Here is a 20,444-nt window from a genome sequence, read left to right as displayed (position 1 = left end):
ACAGCTCTCTGTGGAAGACAGGAGTGCCTGGTATGCTCTGGTCCATGGGGTCATGAAGAGTCAGACACGACTAAACGACTAAACCACCACCACAACAGCTCTCTGCTCCCTCAACAAACTACAATTCCTGGTGTGCTTTGAGGGAAGCCATGACTTGTTTAAGTAGAATGATACTGCTTTAAATGTATAGTGCAGCTGAGGCCCAGGACTAGTTAATCGTGTACACTTATGCTTCTGGCTATGCCCATTGCTGACACTTGGCAGCCCCCCCCAAGGGTCACTAATTCTTAACTTACAGTAAATGACAGCCAATCCTCCTTTGAATTCCTCCAGAGAACAACTGCTGGGACCCCAGGCACTCCAGGATGCCCTGGGTCGCCAGTAGGACCTGTTCGTCCAATTCCACCAGGGTATCCCTAAAGAAAAGAAAATTGTGCCTTCTTTATTTTGGTTTTGGTAGAACAGCAGAGTTTTGTTTTGTTTCAATCTGCCACATGTGAACATAAGAGCAGCCCTGCTGGATCAGGCCAAAGGCACATCTAGTACAACATCTTGTTCTCAGGATGCCCACAAAATAGGACCCAAACACAGTAGTGGCACTCTCCCTTTCTGGGCTCCTCAGCAACTGGTATTCAGAGGCAAACTGCCTCCAACAATGGAGTTAGGACATAGCCATCATGGCTACACCCATCAACACAATGTTGTAGCACAGTATAGCACTGCTTGTGTATAGTTTACCATGTATCCTTATGTAGATTCACAGTCGTGTCAAAGGTAAGCAGGTGTTGTGGGTGGATAAGGATCAGGCATGATGTTAGCACCCAACATCTGTTAGGGCTCTGGTCCCAAAGCCATAAGAGTCTATGAGTAGTAACAGCTCATCTTGGCCCATTCTGAATCCAGCATCAAATTCCATACCTAGCTCCCCACTCCAAACCCCAATGATATATCTTTGCTATGGAGTCTGAGGAATGGACTTCTGACTCCCTAGAGGGCTGAGAAAATCCTGAAGAGCACCTGCAGACGAAGGGTTGGAACCAACTAAGTCATGTCCATATATTTCAATGGGCTACTCTGAGTAGAACAAGTATTGTATGCAGCCCCAAACATTATTGCTCAGGGGCCAATGGCTGCCTCAGAGGACATTGTGGTTCTGAAACCCTTGCTTCTGAACTCTGATCTATCACCCTTGGTGCTGTCCAGGGTCCTGAGCTTATCCCACTGTAAAGCTGGCTTGGGGAACCCATTTGTGCTGTCACTTCCTTGCGGTAACAGAGATGCCACTGGATCAGATCAGCAGCATTGGGGGTTAATGGGGCTTGGCAGAGTTCAGTGACATTTGTCATAGGTCTTTGGTTTTGAGTTTATGAGGAGCAGGCAGCAATTTCTTGCAATGTCCCCAATGTAGCATCACTCTGGACTGCTATGAGCAATTAGGTAAAGGGACCCCTGACCATTAGGTCCAGTCATGGCCGACTCTGGGGTTGCGGTGCTCATCTCGCTTTATTGGTCAAGGGAGCTTCCGGGTCATGTGACCATTATGACTAAGCCACTTCTGGCGAACCAGAGCAGTGCACGGAAATGCTGTTTACCTTCCCGCCGGACTTGCACTTTGACGTGCTTTTGAACTGCTAGGTTGGCAGGACAAGGGGCCAAGCAATGGGAGCTCACCTCAATGCGGGGATTCGAACCGCCGACCTTCTGATCGGCAAGCCCTAGGCTCTGTGGTTTAACCCACAGTGCCACCCACGTACAAAATTAGATTGTACCAAATCAACAAAGCCTGCCAGAGGAATTTCTTTAAGATGTTTTAAGCCTTGACCACACAGTTTCATAACATGAGGAATTGCAGTTACTGCACAAACTTTTCTTTCCTCTCTCTCTCTCTCTCTCTCTCTCTCTCTTTCTTTAAAAAGGGCTGTTTCATGGGGAGGCCTTGTGCCTCCTTCAGATGTGGCTAAGAAACAGCTTAGAGCAGAAGTGCAGAACCTAGCTCACTTCCCATGCTGGTGTGCTCTGCCTCTAATGGGTCCCACTGACTCTTCATGACTCACACAAAAATGAGTTGCTGAGCCACAGGATGTGCACCCTTGCCCTAAAACTGTAGTTATATTAAACACCAATAAGGGAGCTTTTCCTTCTCTATGCCTTGTATAAAAATGATGCCTGGCTTAGAAGAAGGAATGGAGAAACATTATAAGAAAAAATAAAGTAAAGCCCTGATGGTTCAAATCCAAAGGCTCAGCTAATCTTATATCCTGTTCTAACGGTGGCCAACTAGATGCCCCAATGGGAAGCCTTCAAGTACAACTGCACTCTTCTGCCACTTGCGAGTCCCAACCATTAGTATTCAGAGGCATACAGCCATACCTTGGAAGTCGAATGGAATTCGATTTCCAAAACGTTCAAAAACCAAAGCCCCGTCAGACATCCAGGTTCCAAAAGAACGTTCACCAACCGGAACAATCCATGTTCCGGGGCGTTCAGGATCCAAGGTATGACTGTACTGCTTTTGAAAGTAGAGGGAGAAATTAGCACCATGGCTAGCAGCCATTGATAGTCTTACCCTCCATGAATTTGCTGAAGATGCAGCTTTTTACCCTGGCTTTTGACTTGAGTTCCATTTTTCTTTTTTTAGTATCCAACTTATTTCTGGGTTTCTCAGTTGTTTTGGACTAATTTTAATACTGTATTAAAAACTTGCCCAGGGTCCTTAGGGTGAATGACAGACAATTATGGAGGAAAAGGAGGACAAGAGCTTAATTAATTAAGTGGCCCATTGGTAAAAGTTCTTATTGTGCCCAAGTTTCAGATTAGGACATTGGATTGAACAATCTTCTTCAGGGGAGGTTGCCAGCATGGGTGGATTTATGGAAGCCATACCAGTTTGGGCGCACTGGGCACAGAGCCTTGAGGGCACTGCAGCTATGATGCAGAAAGTAAGGCAAGAGGCAGTGAGGCTCTCAACAGGATTAAGAAAAAATGCCTAGTGTATGACATAGAAAACTATGCATTTTCCAATTCTCTATAAAATGACTTGTCTCCAGCCTTAACTTATGAACTCAGAAGTTTTAATGGAGACAGCACTCATGGTTTTAAATGAGAATTTAAAATAACTCATCTTTTTAATCTATACATTGACAGTGTTCACCTATTTTCAAGCACTTCCCAGTCTACTTACCTTCTCTCCCTTTGGTCCCATTGCTCCGCGTCTCCCTGGACAGCCCTGCAAAGCAACGCAGACACCACCAAGTTATTTAATGTTGGGATTCAACATTAAATGAGGAGAGTTGGCAATCTACAATCTTAAATGTCTTCTAGATTACTTCTTATTCACAAAGCACGCTAGGGGAGCTCCAGTCACATCAATGACCTTGAATGAGGGTGCATCGCAGGTCATCTTAAGCTAATCTGTGGGAAGGGAGCACTCAGTGGCAGATGCTTTTCCAAAGCAGATGAAAAAATGTACAGCAGGGGAAATCTCCAGTAATAGGCCCAAAATGGCTGGTCTTTCTTCAGTGGTGAAGGGAACGCAGCAGTGGAGGCTGATCCATTAGGGAAAATAGCACACTGCCCCACTGATGTCAATTCACCCTTGACCAGTCCCCGCTCCCCAGGCCACCTACTTGCCTTCCTACCTGTTCAAGGAGTGTCCCTGACTTGCTTCCTCTCAGGGTTGCTCTTGCAGAACTCAGCAGGGAGAGGGGGAAAGTAGAATTAGCTGGCTCTGCCGGTCACTGACTTTGGTTCTATCTCCTGTTGGGCTCCCTGCCTTCCATTTTATCAGACTCAATGAGCAACAACTCAGGAGTCAGGGAATCAGAAAACACAATGTACATGTTCAGACTTTGATAAAACTCCTCCACGGTCAGACTGACCCATTGACCAAGTATTCCTCCTTCACTTCTCCCAAGGCACTGTAAAGGTAAAGGGACCCATGACCATTAGGTCCAGTCATGACTGACTCTGGGGTTGCAGCGCTCATATCGCTTTATTGGCCGAGGGAGCTGGCATACAGCTTCCAGGTCATGTGGCCAGCATAACTAAGCCACTTCTGGCAAACCAGAGCAGCACACGGAAACGCTGTTTACTTTCCCGCCAGAGCGGTACCTATTTATCTACTTGCACTTTGACGTGCTTTCGAACTGCTAGGTTGGCAGGAGCAGGGACCGAGCAATGGGAGCTCACCCCGTCATGGGGATTCGAACCGCCGACCTTCTGATCAGCAAGTCCTAGGGTCTGTGGTTTAACCCACAGCGCCACCCGTGTCCCAAGTCCCAAGGCACTGTACTTGGCACCAAACAAAGAGCCGATAGCTCAACTTGCCTTAGAAAGAAGAGCAACACTAGTTATTTTTTCATAATACACCAGGAGTCCCAGAACTGAACATGACTGCATGTGTCGATATCCACATAGAGCTCAATCTGCAGCTAATACTTACCGGCAAACCTGGTGGCCCAGGTAGGCCACGGGGTCCTGGCTTAAGGAGGATTTTTTGCTGCTCTATCAACTGCAAAGAGTGGGTAGGACCAAAGTTCTGAGTGGAAACACCTTTCAACAGAGTCAAAGTCCTTTGTCTATGGACATGTCCCTTGACAAAGCCAGAGGGAGTCTTCAGTGATTTTGTGGCACCATCGGGTGCTGCAGAAACTCTGGAAGGTACAACTCCTGTATCCACAAAGATTGCACTCTTCACACTGGAGTTAGGAAGAAAGGCTCTAGGTTTGCTTTCAGGCAATTCATTCCCATCCTCAGAGATTTTCAAGATCGTGAGAGGGCTGTCAAGGTCTATGATGGTGGTTGGGGACTGCTCCCAAGACCCAATATCCCCCTTTGGCTTTCCTTTAGTGTTTTTATCCAGGGCTCTTGTGATATCCACTTTCTTGATACCCAGTTGACTTTCTTTGGAAGGGCTTTGAAAAAGGATACCATTGTTACTAATCCCATGAAGATCCTGGAGCTCAAAAGAGGGCCATGAGTTACTGTTGGCAGTGGAGACATCAGTATTTCCTTTCTTCTCTGAGCCGAGCATTCTAGATCTGGTCATTTTCTTGTAAGTGGTGCTCGGGGGCTCTTCTCTGAAAGTGAGAATCCCCTCCTCTTCTCCATCCTCCTTTGGTCTTTTGGAAGCCATATCTGAAGCTGTAGGGCTTCTACTGGGGAATGTACTGGGGTTCTTCTGAAGATCCCTTTGTTCAACCATAGCAGACTTCAAAGCCACATCTGAATTAGCAAGCTCTGAGCCCTATAAATAAGAGAGAAAATGGCATTCTAGTGATTCACGCTTGTGCAGACTAGAAAGGCAAAAAGGTGCCTTTGTTGTCACTTGGCTGTAGATCAGTAATAGAGTATGTACTTTGTATGCAGGTTGAGACTCACTCACTACCCAGATAGGGCTGGAAAAAACTCTAGTATGAAACCCTGTAGAGCAGTCTTCCTCAAACTCAGCCCTCCAGATGTTTTTGGCCCAGAACTCCCATCATCCCTAGCTAGCAGGACCAATGGTCAGAGATGATGGGAATTGTAGTCTCAAAACATCTGGAGGGCTGAGCTTGAGGAAGACTGCTGTACAGCAGTTGCAAGTCAGGGTCTGAACTGGAGGTGATGGACCAGGAGTGAGATTTTGAGGTCAAAGTAGGTAGCTTGATGAGTATGTCAATCAAGTGTGCAGTGGCTATGAAAAAGGCAAATTCTATGCTGTGGATTATTAGGAAAAGAATTGAAAATAAAACTGCCAATATCGTAATATCGTTATACAAATGTATGGTGCATATTCATTTGGACTACTGCATACAGTTCTGGTTGCCACATCTCCAAAAAGATATTGCAGAGTTGAAAAAAAGTTCAGAAAAGGGCCATCAAATTGATTGAGGGAATAGAGTGACTCCCATATAAGGAAATGTTGCAGCATTTAGGACTTTTTAGTTTGGAGAAAAGGTAAGTAAGAGGCAGCTTGATAGAAGTTTGTAAAATTATCCACCGTATGGCGAAATTGGATCCACAACCTGCCTCACTTTTCAACAGGCACCAAAGCACATTGGTCTAAATAGGAGAGGAGAAAGGCATTGGGAGAGATCAAAACTGATAAATTTATGATGATTTGGTTATTCAATTTGTTAACAGAAGTGACTCAATCTTCTCTTTCGATAACAGGTTCTGCCCTCCCTTACTCTCTCCTCTGATGAACTAGCTACAACCTAAACTTTTTTCTTTCATTTATTCTGCTATTGTAAATCTAAATTGATCTAAATTGATTGTTCTGATATTTATTTTTTTGAAAATGACAATCACCAGCATTTTTGAGCAAGTTTCTCCGAAATATACACATTTTTTTGTTCGCAGTTTTGACTAATACACACATTCTTGTAAAGCACTTTCCCCTAATATGAACAACATTACTGTATGATATTTTCAGAGCTACATACATTCTGATGCACACTGTTACCCTAATATATGCATTTTGTACACATCAGTTGGCTGGAAAAGCGCACTGCTAAATGTAGAGAAGTGCAATTCTGAAGGGGATAGCTGAGTTTAGTTTCATGTATTGTTTTAAAAAGCACAGATTAGGTTAATTCACCTTTATATGTGGCCTGAATCAAATTTCTCTCCCACCCGTAGCTATAACAAATCTCCTGCAGCAACTGATCCACACTTTGCATTTCTAGGGTAAAGAATTACAGTCAAAGGCTGAAATCCTGTGCACGCTTACCTAGGAGTCAATTGTTTTTAAGTGGGTTTTACTTCAGAGTAAAACATGCACAGAATGGGGCTGCAAATCTTTTCAACTGCTACTGAGAAAAGATATCATACCAAGCCAAATCCCCCCAAAAAGCCTTTTTCTAATTTTAGAAACTGTCTCACAAAGCATTTGGAATGGGTGATTGCTCAAGCTGACTTAACCGTATCAAGTTTGCAACAGGGAGACGGATGACAGGATGATTTTCTCTAAGTAATATGAATATGTGTACAACTAAAGGAGTGCAAATAAACACCCCCCCACATTTTTTTAAAAAAGTTCAAGAGGAGTTAATTATCCTCTCAGTAACAAAATTTGCCATTATTTTCTTGTAACAATGAGCATATGATGATCACTGTTTAACGATAAAGGGCTCATTCTAACTAAGTGTTACTCAGAGTAGACTCACTGGAATATTAGTCATGCCCATTCATTTCAGTGGGTTGAATCCAATGCTAGTACTATTCAGAGCAGATCCACTGAAATGAGTGGTGATTTCAATGCGTCTCCTGTGAGTGGAACTTAGTTGGCAACATCACAATGGCTCTACTAACTAACAAAAAGTTATGGGCAATATGAAGAACAACAAAATAGTAGTACTAAAACAGCAACAGCAACAATAATTCAGGGGATATACTAAGATTCCCACCTACCTTGAAAGTGCTGGAGGCTGGTCCAACACCCCACAAGCCCATCCACAGAAAGCCCATGCAGAAGAAGTCCATGGTGCTCTGATCGAGGGCAGGGTGCTCAATGCAATGGACTAGCTCAGCATGGGCATTCAGAGTTTGGGGGTGATGGATGGCCCTGCCCACTTGGCCACAGCTTAGAGTCCATTCCCCTTGTGGGATTTTGCCATACCATCGGGAGAAGAAGCCACAAGGATGGCCTAAGTCCCAAGATGCCACAACTGCTGATTTGTATCAACATTCCAAGGGAAAAGGGAGGATGGCAAGGATATTTCCTTCCCTCCTCCTCCTCCTCCTCCTCGCACCAGGACTCTCTGGCACCACTTTGTTCTTCCTGGCAATTTAGTGACTATGTTAGGAGTTTCCAGAAGCCAAGATCTCAGGATGTGTATGCATGCCATTTTTACTGAATTCATGGCACTCACCAAAACTTTGGCCAAACAAGTTGCTGCTGGAGGAGAAGTTCTTAAATAGACTCATAGAATCATAGAACTGGAAGGTACCCAAGGAACGTCTAGTCCAGCCCCCTGCAATGCAGGAATCTCAGCTAAAGAATCCATGACTGATGGCCATCCAACCTCTACTTAAAAACCTGTAAGGAAAGAGAGTCCACCACTTCTCGTGGAAGTCTGTTCCACTCCTGAACAGTTTTTACCCCCCCCCCAACAATGTTTAGTTGGAATCTCCTTTATTGTAACTTGAAGCCATTGGTTTGAGTCCTACCATCCAGAGCAGGAGAAAACAAGCATGCTCCCTCCTCCATGTGACAGCCCATAAGATATCTGAAGATGGCTATCATATATAGCCATCAATACTTTGGCCACCTCATGAGAAGAGAAGACTCCCTGGAAAAGACCCTGATGTTGGGAAAGGTTGAGGGCACAAGAAGAAGGGGACGACAGAGGACAAGATGGTTGGACAGTGTTCTCGAAGCTACAAACATGAGTCTGACCAAACTGCGGGAGGCAGTGGAAGACAGGAGTGCCTGCCATGCTCTGGTCCAGGGGGTCACGAAAAGTCGGACTAAACAACAACAACATCATGTCTCCTCTTTCCCAGGCTAAACATACTCAGCGCCTTCAAGCGCTTCTCATAAGGCTGTTTCCAAACCCTTGATCATCTTGGTTGCCCTCCTCTGCACACTTTCTAGCTTGTCAATATCCTTCTTAAATTGTGGTGCCCAGAATGGGACACAGTATTCCACCAAGTTTGTAATTCCATCAAGAAAAGAAATGAGATTGGTCTGGCATGATTTTTTTAGGAAGCCCATGTTGGGTCTTAGTAATCACAGCATCTTTTTTCTAAATGCTCACAGACCGACTGTGGAATGATCTGTTCTAGGACCTTCCCTGGTATCAGTGTCAAGCTCACTGGTCAGACATTTGCCTGTCTCCAGTCTGTAGGGACCTCACCTGTTCTCCAAGAATTCTCAAAGATCATAGACATGGGCTCTGAAATTACATCCACAAGATCCTTTAATAACCTTTGCTGCAGCTCATCATATCCTGGAGATCTGAATTCATTTTAAGTAGCTAGGTGTTCCCTTACTAGCTCTTTTCCTATCTAGGGCTGCAGCTCCCTCCTTACATCATTTATTCTGTATCACCAGGTTGGGCATCGCTTTTCTTTTGGGCGAAGACAGAAATATAGTGACAATGGGGAAGAAAGGTGTAGACATGGCAGAATCAGAGGAGGCTGCTGCATTAGAGCAAAAGGTTGGGGAATAGGAGTTTCCTAACAATTCCCTTTCACAAATTATAGGATAAGGAGAATATAGAAAAATAGTTTGTGCTGAGTCAGACCGCTGGACCATGCAGTTCAGTACTGTCTACACTGACTGGCAGCAGCTCTCCAGGATTTCAGACAAGGAGCCTTTCTAAGTCCTTCCTGGAGATGCTGGGGATTGAACCTGGGACCTTTTGCATGCAAGGCAGATACTCTGCCACTGAGCCATGACCTTCCCCATTTCCCAGGATTCTTCAGGGTGAGCCATGGTATAAGAGTGCTTTAAATGTATGGTGAAGTTGTGGCTTAAATTCTACTCATTGAAATGGATGAAGTTAACCTTTATGTTGTTGTTGTTGTTGTTGTTGTTGACATTTATTTCCCACCTTCGTCAAGGAGCTCTAAGAGCTGTACACAGGTCTCCTCCCCATGTTATCCTCACAACAATCCTGTGAGGTAGTTTAGACTAAGAGTGTGTGATTGGCCCAAGGCCACCCAGTGAGTTTGATGGCTGTGTGGGGATTCGGATCTTGATCTCCCAGGTTCTGGTCCAACACTCTTAACCACTGCACCACACTGACTCACATCATCTCCATCAATTTAACGGGCCAAGCAGGTCTTACACTGGATTCTACCCCCAGGTTTTGACACCAAACCTATCACTACTGTGACATCTGTGCTACCAACAAAGGGAGGTGTGTGTGAACATGCACACACATGTTGAACAAGCACACACTACCCATGGAATGAATTTCCTCAAGCTTTGTTGCGGTGACCCACCTCAGAGAGTGCCCTTTATCTCATAGCTCTCAGCACACATGCTTCCATTCTGAGGCAAGTGTGTTGTTCTCCCCAAGAGCTCCTTGTGAGGTAATTAGAGAGGAGCCTTCTCTACAGAACCACAGACAAAGATCCACTGGCCAAGGCAACACCCAGAGGCATATAAATAGCCGCAAGGAAAGTTGAGGCTGGCCCGTTTTCTGGAAGGTTCTATATAAAGAGCTGGCAAGCAAAACCACCCCCAAAATACTCCAGGCCCCAAAAGGGGCAAGCGAGGTTACCAGAAGTATAATAGAAAACAAGGCAACAGACTTGCAGGAGATGAAATTTCAACAAGTGCATCGTAACTGGTGACCACTGATCGCTGCTGCACCACCACCACACACCTGAATTTGTCTAACCTTTGCTGACTTCTGATTTCTGGGCACAATTCAAAGTGCTGGTTATGACCCATGAAGCCTTATACAGTGGTACCTTGGGTTAAGAACTTAATTCATTCTGGAGGTCCGTTCTTAACCTGAAACTGAGATTCCACTTTAGGTAATGGGGCCTCCTGCTGCCGCCGCGCCACCACTGCACAATTTCTGTTCTCATCCTGAAGCAAAGTTCTTAACCCAAAGTACTTTTTCTGGGTTAGCGGAGTCTGTAACCTGAAGCGTATGTAACCTGACGCGTATGTAACCCGAGGTACCACTGTATAGCTTGGACCAGTCTACCTGCAAGATCATGTCTCCCTTTATGAGCCTGGCTAGGTGTTAAGAACCTTGGGTGAGCACCTTCCCTCAGTCCCTTCAATGTTAGAGGCTCAGCTGGTGGCGACACAAGAGCATCTTCTGTGGCTGACCAGATTGTGGGATCAGTGGCGTAGTGTGGGTTGTCAGCACCCGGGGCAAGGCAAGTAATTTGCGCCCCCTAACCCATGGATTTGCGCCCCCTAACCCCCAGATGTTGTGCCCCTGCACCCCCCACACTATGCCACTATGTGGGATTCCCTCCCAAGTGAGGTTAGACAGGCTTCCTCTTTGTTATCCTTCCTCCAGCACGCCAAGGTCTTTCTTGGCCTTTGAAAACTAAGTACAGACAATGCTGACCACTGGGCTGCTGTCAGAGTAAACCTTTAATGCTCGTTTTAAATTGGTGCATTTTAACTACTTAGGTGTATTTTTACTACTTTGTATTTATAATGATGTCTTTAAAAGGTTGTAAGCCACCTTGAATCCCAACTTGGAAGGAAGGTTGGATATAAAAACACAGCAGTAGAAGAAGAAAAAGAAGAATATGCTTTTAAAGCCATCTGTGTCGGCAGCCATCACCACATCTTGTGGCAGAGAGTTCCATAGTTTCTCTATGCACTGGGTGAAGAAGCCCTGTCTTCTGCCTGTCCTGAATCTTCCAACATTATGAGAGAGGGAAGAAAAAGCTGCTTGTAACCGGCCAGCATGTTGGTGGCAGCAGTAGAGGAGAACTATGTCACATCCGAGAGATGGGTCCCAAGTGCCATAATTAGCAGCCACTGACTCATTCCTCCCCACTCTTTTCAAAAACCACCCATCAGGAGCAAACAGGACAGCCAAACCACAGCAAGGAAGGCCTGCAAAGCTTCCACAGGCCCCTCTGCCATCTGTGTCCTACTTTCTGCGTCTGTATGCCACAGAGGGAAAATGCATTTATTCATTTATTTTAAAGCTGTTTCTCCCACCCCTCCTCCACACACACACCTTGCACTGAAAAAACTTTCTATGAATTGCTGCATGCTCTTCAACATTTATCCAATGAAAATGGGAGAAATGAATGCAACAGCAGCTGCAATGATAGTATATGCTAGGTACTGGAAACAAAAGAGAGACCCCAGGGAAAGAACAATGGCTAAATTAATTAATTGCATATGCAGAGCTTGCCAGTATGACATCTAAAATAAGAAATCAAGATGACAAACAGACAAGGAGTGAGTGGGAGTATCTAGGGAAACACATTTTTTAAAAAAAATGACCACAAATATAAATTCCAGGTAGGGGATACTTTGTGACCAACAATTGACAACATAAAAGATAAGAGAGTGTGGAAAATAAGGTAAAGGAATTAATTTATATGCAGCTAAACAAGATGTAAAAAGAACTCCTGTATAAGAGTGGGAAATGGTGTAATTGTAAAACTGAAAATAATAAAAATAATAGAAAATAGGGACATCCCGTTCCATAATGATAATTTTACTATTTATACCCCGCACATCTTACTGGGTTGCCCCAGCCACTCTGGGCAGCTTCCAGCATATATAAAAACATAATAAAATATTAAACACTGGGGGGGAGGGGGACTTCCCTATACAGGGTTGTATAACTTCATGCCTTCCAACATTTCTCCAATGGAAATAGGGACATCCTAAGGAAAAGTAGGACATTCCAGGATCAAATCAGAAATTGGGATGGCTTCTCTAAATCAGGGATGTCTCTGGAAAATGGGGACACTTGGAGGGTCTGTTGCTGGTGATTCAGAACAAGTGAGTCATATCAGCCTTGGTCCAGTATATCTGAAGGAGCGTCTCCACCCCCATCGTTCTACCCGGACACTGAGGTCCAGCACCGAGGGCCTTCTGGCGGTTCCCTCACTGCGAGAAGCCAAGTTACAGGGAACCAAGCAGAGGGCCTTCTCGGTGGTGGCACTCGCCCTGTGGAACGCCCTCCCACCAGATGTCAAAGAGAACAACAACTACCAGGCTTTTAGAAGACATCTGAAGGCAGCCCTGTTTCGGGAAGCTTTTAATGTTTGATGTATTATAGTATTTTAATATTCTTTTGGAAGCCGCCCAGAGTGGCTGGGGAGGCCCAGCCAGATGGGCGGGGTATAAATAATAAATTATTATTATTATTATTATTATTATTATTATTATTATTATTATTATTATTATATTATTATTATTATTATATCAAGCATCATGCTCCACCAGGAAACCCAAAGCCACTCTGAAAAGGCTACTAAAAGGACTATGAGGTTAAATAACACAGGGGTAGGGGAACCATTTTTTGCTAGAGAGCTACAATCTCACACCAGTGATGGCTGGGGCCAGATGAAAAGAGGGCATTTCAATTAATGTACAAGTTACCTTTGCTAGGGTTGCCATATTTCAAAAAGTAAAAACCAGGAGACCCTTAAAGTTTTTGATTGACTTTGTCAACAGACTTTCCTAAAATCCGGAACAAAGCTGTCAGATCTGCCTACAAAAAACATGGTAATGTCCGGACGTATGGCAACCCATCCTTTGCACAGTGGACTAGTTGGTATACATAGGCCATATCCCTACTAAAGTGGTACCTCGGGTTAAGTACTTAATTCATTCCAGAGGTCCGTACTTAACCTGAAACTGTTCTTAACCTGAAGCACCACTTTAACTAATGGGGCCTCCTGCTGCTGCCGCACCGCTGGAGCACAATTTCTGTTCTCATCCTGAAGCAAAGTTCTTAACCTGAAGCACAATTTCTGGGTTAGCGGAGTCTGTAACCTGAAGCGTATGTAACCTGAGGTACCACTGTATATGTTTAAAGTATGGTGATACCACTTTAAACAGTAAGGCTTCCCCTGCCCAAAGAATCAGGGGAACTGTAGTTTTTTAAAAGGGTGCTAAGAGTTGTTAAGAGAATGCTGCTACCCTCACAGAGCTAACATTCCTAGAGTTCCCTAGGAAGAGGGATTGATCATTAACCACTGCAAGAATTGTAGCTTTGTGTCTTGGCTCCCACCGACGGAAAAGCTTGAAGTACAGTTTCTGCCGAAATCTTTAATGCTCAAATCGGTTATGGTACAGTTGTCAATGGACAACTCCTGCAACTTCTCCCACCCCCCGTCCTGCTCCAACCAGCGCCTCTACAACATCTCCTCAGGCCTCATGATTTTCTCCTAACTCTCAGCACTCGCCTATCCTTCGCCCAGGAGCCATTATCATGATTAAAAGACACATTTTAGTGTGGCAGAAATACTCATGGAAGGTGTGGCCCGTGGAGAGTCCTGAGGGCCAGTCAGAAAAGGCCTGGAGGTCCATATTCAATTATTCTAGCCTCATGTTTCCCATCCATGCTACAGATGAAGGAGGAGAAGAGTTTGGATTTAATATCCCGCTTTATCACTACCCGAAGGAGTCTCAAAGTGGCTAACATTCTCCTTTCCCTTCCTCCCCCACAACAAACACTCTGTGAGGTGAGTGGGGCTGAGAGAAGTATGACTAGCCCAAGGTCACCCAGCAGCTGCATGGGGAGGAGCGGGGAATCAAACCCGGTTCACCAGATTACGAGACTACCACTCTTAACCACTACACCACACTGGCTCTATGTGAGACCTACGCCCACATAAAGCAAAGACTACAGGACCATGTGAATGGTCTATCCCATCATGTCTCATTGGTCCTAAGGTGTGAGGTGGAAATAGAGACACTTTCAGAAAGCCTAAAACAAAATAAGCTGTATAAGCAATTTTTTAAAACGAAGAAGGTGCCAGGCCATGTGGAGGCTTAAAAAAAAACAAAAAACAGCTGCACCAGAAAGGCAAACATGAATAAAACCTATTTTTGCAAATGGTGTGCAAGAATAGAATTGTGAGCCTTTTCTTTAGAAGCAAAGCTAGGAGACAGAGGAAGAGCAAAAAGAGAAAATTTGGTGTGCAAACACATTAGGAACCCAACTCATTTTGCTATTCATTCTTGCAGGCCAATACAAAACCTTTGATTTGGAAAGAGCTATTTTTACTGTCACCGCTAACATAAAAAAAAACACCACAGTATAATTTTAAAATACCACCAATAAAATAAAAATAAAACGGAGGAAAGCAAGAATGAATGTGTAGTTTAAGAGCTGCAAGGCGATACTGGGGGAAGGTCCAAATATAATGCTGTGGAGATGGAAAGCAGAAGCAGCTATAGCTCAGAATCTATTTAAACATAAACTCCAAATAGCATAATAAAATACAATTTTTAAAATAGAAAAAAATATGGGGAATCTCCAGACCAGGGGTCAAATGTGGCCCTTGAGGCATCTGAATTTGGTCCCTGGAACTTTCCCCCAACCAGAAACTTCACTGGGCCCAGTTATACTTTTGATATGCTTGTGTATTTTCTGCTGTGGCATAGTATTTTAACATGGTACTTTATTTTGAGACTCTCTGCTGTGGGAAGCAACTCACACATTCCATACACTAACCAAACTAAACAAGAACCTAGGGGTAAAATCTGTGCCAGTTCTCAATGTCTTGATAGGCAACTTGTGAAACATTTTTGTTGCTGTTGCTGTTGATGAAGACAAGTGTAAGAACAGACTCCACAGCCATATAGTGAGACAGCATCATTGGCAAACAGATTTCTCAATACAGTGGTACCTCGGGTTAAGTACTTTTTTCGTTCCAGAGGCCAGTTCTTAACCTGAAACTGTTCTTTTTTTTATAAATATTTTTATTGGTTTTACAATTTTTTAAAACAATACAAACATATATAAAGACATACAAACATGTATAGTTTCATAACCTTTTTTTCCTAAAACCTTGTTTCTCAGACTCCCCCATACCTCCCCTTTCTGCATAACCTGAAACTGTTCTTAACCCGAAGCAGCACTTTAGCTAATGGGGCCTCCCACTGCGCCATCAGAGCACGATTTCTGTTCTCATCCTGAAGCAAAGTTCTTAACCCGAGGTACTGTTTCTGGGTTAGCGGAGTCTGTAACCTGAAGCGTATGTAACCTGAAGCCTATGTAACCTGAGGTACTACTGTATTTTCCTGACTCCTAACTCTATGTAAGTTTGCTCATTAGAGCCTGAGTCCTGTTGGTCAGGCAAAGGGTCCATCTAGTCCAGCCTCCTGTTCTTGCAATAGCCAGATGGATGTTCCAATGGGAAGCTTGCAAACAGGACCTGAGGACAACAGCAAATTTCCCACTTGCGACTTCTGGTGATTGGTATTCAGAGGCTTAACAGTAGAGGTAGAGCATAAGAAGAGCCCTCCTGGATCAGGCCGAAGATCTGCCTATTCCAGCATCCTGTTGTTGCACTGGCCAACCAGATGCTTGATTGGGAAGTCTGCAAGCAGGAGCTGAGCACAACAGTGCTCTTCCCACTTGTGATTCCTAGCAACTAGTGCTCAGTGGGGGGAGAAAACAGTCATTGCAGTTGTTGTTGTTTAGTCATGCCCGACTCTTCGTGATCCTCTGGACCAGAGCAGCCAGGCACTTCTGTCTTCTACTGCCTCCCGCAGTTTAGTCAAACTCATGCTGGTAGCTTCGGGAACACTATCCAACCATCTTGTCCTCTGTCGTCCCCTTCTCCTTGTGCCCTCCATCTTTCCCAACATCAGGGTCTTTTCCAGGGAGTCTTCTCTTCTCATGAGGTGGCCAAAGTATTGGAGCCTCAGCTTCAGGATCTGTCCTTCCAGTGAGCACTCAGGGCTGATTTCCTTCAGAATGGATAGGTTTGATCTTCTTGCAGTCCATGGGACTCTCAAGAGTCTCCTCCAGCATCATAATTCAAAAGCATCAATTCTTCGGCGATCAGCCTTCTTTATGGTCCAGCTCTCACTTCCATACATCTCTACTGGGAAAACCATAGCTTAGTATCCATCAACAGGCATTATCCTCTATGAATCTGTCTAATCCTCTTTTAAAGTGATCCAAATTGGTGGCTATCTTGAGGAAGCTGAGTGGGGAGTTGGCATGTGTGGTGAAAGGCCACATGTTGCCACAGGGTGGACTAGGGACAAATGCCCACTCTGTCCCCAGCCACAGGCATTTCAGCATAGGCTAGGGCTTGCTAGAGGCTCCACAACAATCTGGATAGGATAAATGGTGCAGTGCCAGATTTAGGGTGGTGTGAATTCCCACGCACAGAGTTTAGGGTTTGCAGAGGGGGGGTTGCCTCAGGGGAATAGGGGTCTCCTAACAACCCTCAGAACACTTAAACTACAGCTCCCAGAATTCTTTGGGGAAGCCATGGCATTTTAAAGTGGCATCATAGTGCTTTAAATGTATGGTGTGAATGTGGCAAAATAAATGGCACTGTTCTCTTTGAGGTTTGTCTGAATACCTCAGGTGTGGGGAACCTTCAGGCCCCCCAGATATTGCTGAACTACAACTCCCAACACCCCTGGTCAGCAGTTTTGCTTACTGGGACCATTGCAGTTCAGCAACATCTGAAGGTTCAAAGGTTCCCCACACCTGGAATACTTGAACTATTTAAAATTATTGGTAGTACAGTGGTACCTTGGGTTATGAACTTAATTCATTCTGGAGGTCCGTTCTTAACCCGAAACTGTTCTTAACCTGAGGCGCACTTTCACTAATGGGGCCTCCCGCTGATGCCGTGACACCACCATGAGATCTCCGTTCTCATCCTGGGGCAAAGTTTGCAACCCGAGATACTACTTCCAAGTTAGCAGAGTCTGTAACTCGAAGCGTTTGTAACCTGAGGTACCACTGTATGGACTGGCTTTTATTTATAAAATGTTTTCATTGTTTTTTACATGTGGATTTTTTTAAAAAAAGAAAATGTTGATGTTCTTACCTAAAATCAGGTTGAGATATTCTAAGGGAAGCAACTCATACATGGAATCAAATAAATGCCCTGATTTGTTTCTTTGAGCAAAATAGAGAGATGTGTGGATCATGGCGTTCTGCAGTTCAGACACCAAGTGGTGCTTAACTTCATAATAGTCAGGGGGGAGTCTTCTGCCTCTGTTCTATTCCTTTTCTTAAACTTTTTTATTCAGAGATAACAATATATGTGACCAAACATGCAACTTACAATTCATCACATCTGAAAACCCAACCATAAACGTGTTGTCCAATTTTAAATATATAAATGTTTTAAATAAATAATTATTTAAATCCTTTTGCTCTCCCTATGCCACTCCCACACCGTCTCTCAATATTACAAATTCTATACATTTTGCTATCTATGCAACATGCAGCACCTTGCTAAAACCATTCTCCTTTCCAGTAGGAATTTGAGCAGAACACTGTTTAATGGCAAGCAACATTTCTGGCTGCTCTTAAATAAATTTCCAACTACAGGAATATGAGTTGGACCTCCTTTCTCAAATATCCAAGCCATGCTTGTATGGGATTTAATGGCATAACATAACCCACTTGTTCTCATCTTCTATTCCCCCCCCCCCAAAAAAAAAATAAAGGGAGACAATAAACTCATTGTCTAACTCTGAGTGATGTGTCATCTAAGCCTCTCATGACAACAAGAAAGAAAAGAAGTGTGGGTGGGGAAATGAGTATTTGTGGTGGAATATTGGGTAGAAAGAGCTTGTGACCCTGCTGCTCACATTTCATCCAGTAACCATACTTAAGAATATCCAGTTTTGCCTGCATTGGCCCAGCCTGGTTAGCATAGGCGCCAACTATAGGGGGCCCAGGCACCCACATGTTTTTGGTAGGTGCTCAGTACCTACTGTGTGGGCTCTTGTGTGACTTCCAGGTTTTGTACCAAAAGTTGTGTAGGAGGCCTTACACAACTGCAGAGGCAATGTCAGAGGTCTTGCGAGGTCTTGGGTGTGAACTGCCAGGCCTCAGAAGCACCGCTGGGCAGGTTGATGCAACGTGACGTCGTGAAATTGTGACATCACGTTACATCGCAGGTGCCATTGGGCACCCATAACTTGGGGCCCAAGTTGGCACCCCTTCTGGTTAGGGATGAACAACTCTGTCAGTTTTGGTTTCTCTTTCACACTTTGTGTGTTTTAGTGTGATTTTCTTCTAACTTCTGTTTGTGGTTTTGCCTAAGATGCACATCTTTATAAAGCAATTTCCCCTAATATACAGCATTGTCAGTTTCATTAACAATTGTATTTTTTGTGCATGCTTTCCTTTAGTCTATGCATTTTTTGTCTCATATTTTTTGTCCCACCTTACTTGGCACTGCAGAATTTGGATAAGTGCAAATTTTGAAAGATGGTTGCCTTTTAGTTAACATACTGTTTCAGAAAGTGGGAACTGGGTAGTTTAGCCTTTAAATATGAACTGAATCTAATCTCTCCACCAGGAACACTTGAGGATCCCAACAAAAACAGACCAAATCTGCGCCTCTTGTAATAATGCACAGCTCAGAACTCAAATGCTATCATAGCCATGGCTACTCAGAAGTAAGTCCTATTGAATTCAATGGAACTTAGTCCCAGGTAGGTGGAGTTAGACTGCAGGTTCAGGTAGCAGCAAAATGTTCAGGTTCATGGATCAAAAAATAAATAAAATTTAACAGTGTTTTGAAAACGTATGCATATTTTAAGAGGAAACAGGTTTAACCATTTCCCCCCTCAAAAGAAAAGAAGTTTACATACTGAAACATGTGCTGTATTTGAATGCAAATTCAAATGTACAGATTAATACAGAAATAGAACAGAATGGACTTATGAGTGAACACAGCATTAAGAAGTACAAGGTTGTATCAAAGTAAGTAACATCCATCAATTTCAATGAGTCTACTCTGAGTAGGACGGCTGGATACAACCCAGAGACTGGAAATAAGCAGACTGGTTCATTTTGAGTTCACAGTGACCATTCTTCACTGGGGATGTTCAGAAGGGAACCCGTAAAAGAAAAAAATGTACATCTTGTGTATCTCAACCACCCCTTGGTGACTATTTAAACAGCTTGAAACATTACATGATTTATAGCTCAAATGGCATCTGTTCTTCATATCAGTGACCAGAGATGATGCAGGGAGAAAAGAGATACCTCCCCCTCTATCAATCACCACCAGCCAAAAACTCCCAGGGTCCTAAGGTGCCCTTTGCTCTGCAATAAACTAGTGAAAAGTTGTCAGTGTCTGGCAATGGAGACCGGTTCATTAAGAAGAAGAAGAAGAAGAAGAATTTAGATTTGATATCCTGCTTTATCACTACCCTAGGGAGTCTCAAAGCAGCTAACATTCTCCTTTCCCTTCCTCCCCCACAACAAACATTCTGTGAGGTGTGTGGGGCTGAGAGACTTCAGAGAAGTGTGACTAGACCAAGGTCACCCAGCAGCTGCATGTGGAGGAGCGGAGACGTGAACCTGGTTCCCCAGATTACGAGTCTACCGCTCTTAACCACTACACCACACTGGCTCTGCCCCAGCAACTTCTGACTGCCCTTAGTCAGCCCTCTCTCAGAAGAACATAAGAAGGGCCCTGCTGGAACAGGCAAGTGGTCTATCTTGCCCAGCATCCTGTTCTTAAAGTAGCCAACCAGATGCCTGTGGGAAGCCTGCAAGCAGAACCTGGATACAGGACCTTCCTTCCCTTCCGTGGTTTCCAGCAACTGCTTTTCAGAAGCACTGCTGTCTCTGACCGCTAGGGCCAGCCCCTGAATTGAATCAGGACCATATCTGCATTGAGGCTGACATATTTTAAAAAGTGAAAAGTTGTTGAGCTTTTTTCTTTTCCCCCAAAGTTGTTGGTCTTTTCTTGCAGGTTCTCCCCCCCCAAAAAAAAAACACTCCAACCACCCACAAAAAATATGAATTTTCTGAGCTATTCTTGAGCTTCCTGCAGCCAATCAG

General features: G+C 44.2%; 2 protein-coding genes across 5 annotated transcripts in view; one reads left to right on the top strand and one right to left on the bottom strand.

Annotated features, from left to right (window-relative positions):
* Positions 1 to 20,444, top strand: part of SLC31A2 (solute carrier family 31 member 2) — a 287,433-nt gene that overhangs the window by 214,999 nt on the left and 51,990 nt on the right. The gene's annotated exons all lie outside the window — the stretch shown is intronic.
* The window catches only part of LOC309524294 (uncharacterized protein), a 152,651-nt gene that overhangs the window by 87,005 nt on the left and 45,202 nt on the right, over positions 1 to 20,444 (bottom strand). For all 3 annotated transcript variants that reach the window (XM_082208765.1, XM_082208767.1, XM_082208766.1), the window contains exons 7-9: positions 4,442 to 5,245; positions 3,182 to 3,226; positions 297 to 416 (exon numbers count right to left, since the gene is read on the bottom strand). In XM_082208765.1, the coding sequence (XP_082064891.1) occupies positions 297 to 416; positions 3,182 to 3,226; positions 4,442 to 5,245 (969 nt within the window). The remainder of the gene's footprint in view (positions 1 to 296; positions 417 to 3,181; positions 3,227 to 4,441; positions 5,246 to 20,444) is intronic.

This window comes from Podarcis vaucheri (assembly GCF_965113315.1).
Source record: "Podarcis vaucheri genome assembly, chromosome: Z".
Classification (NCBI taxonomy): domain Eukaryota; kingdom Metazoa; phylum Chordata; class Lepidosauria; order Squamata; family Lacertidae; genus Podarcis; species Podarcis vaucheri.
This window is presented reverse-complemented; position numbering and strand designations above follow the sequence as displayed.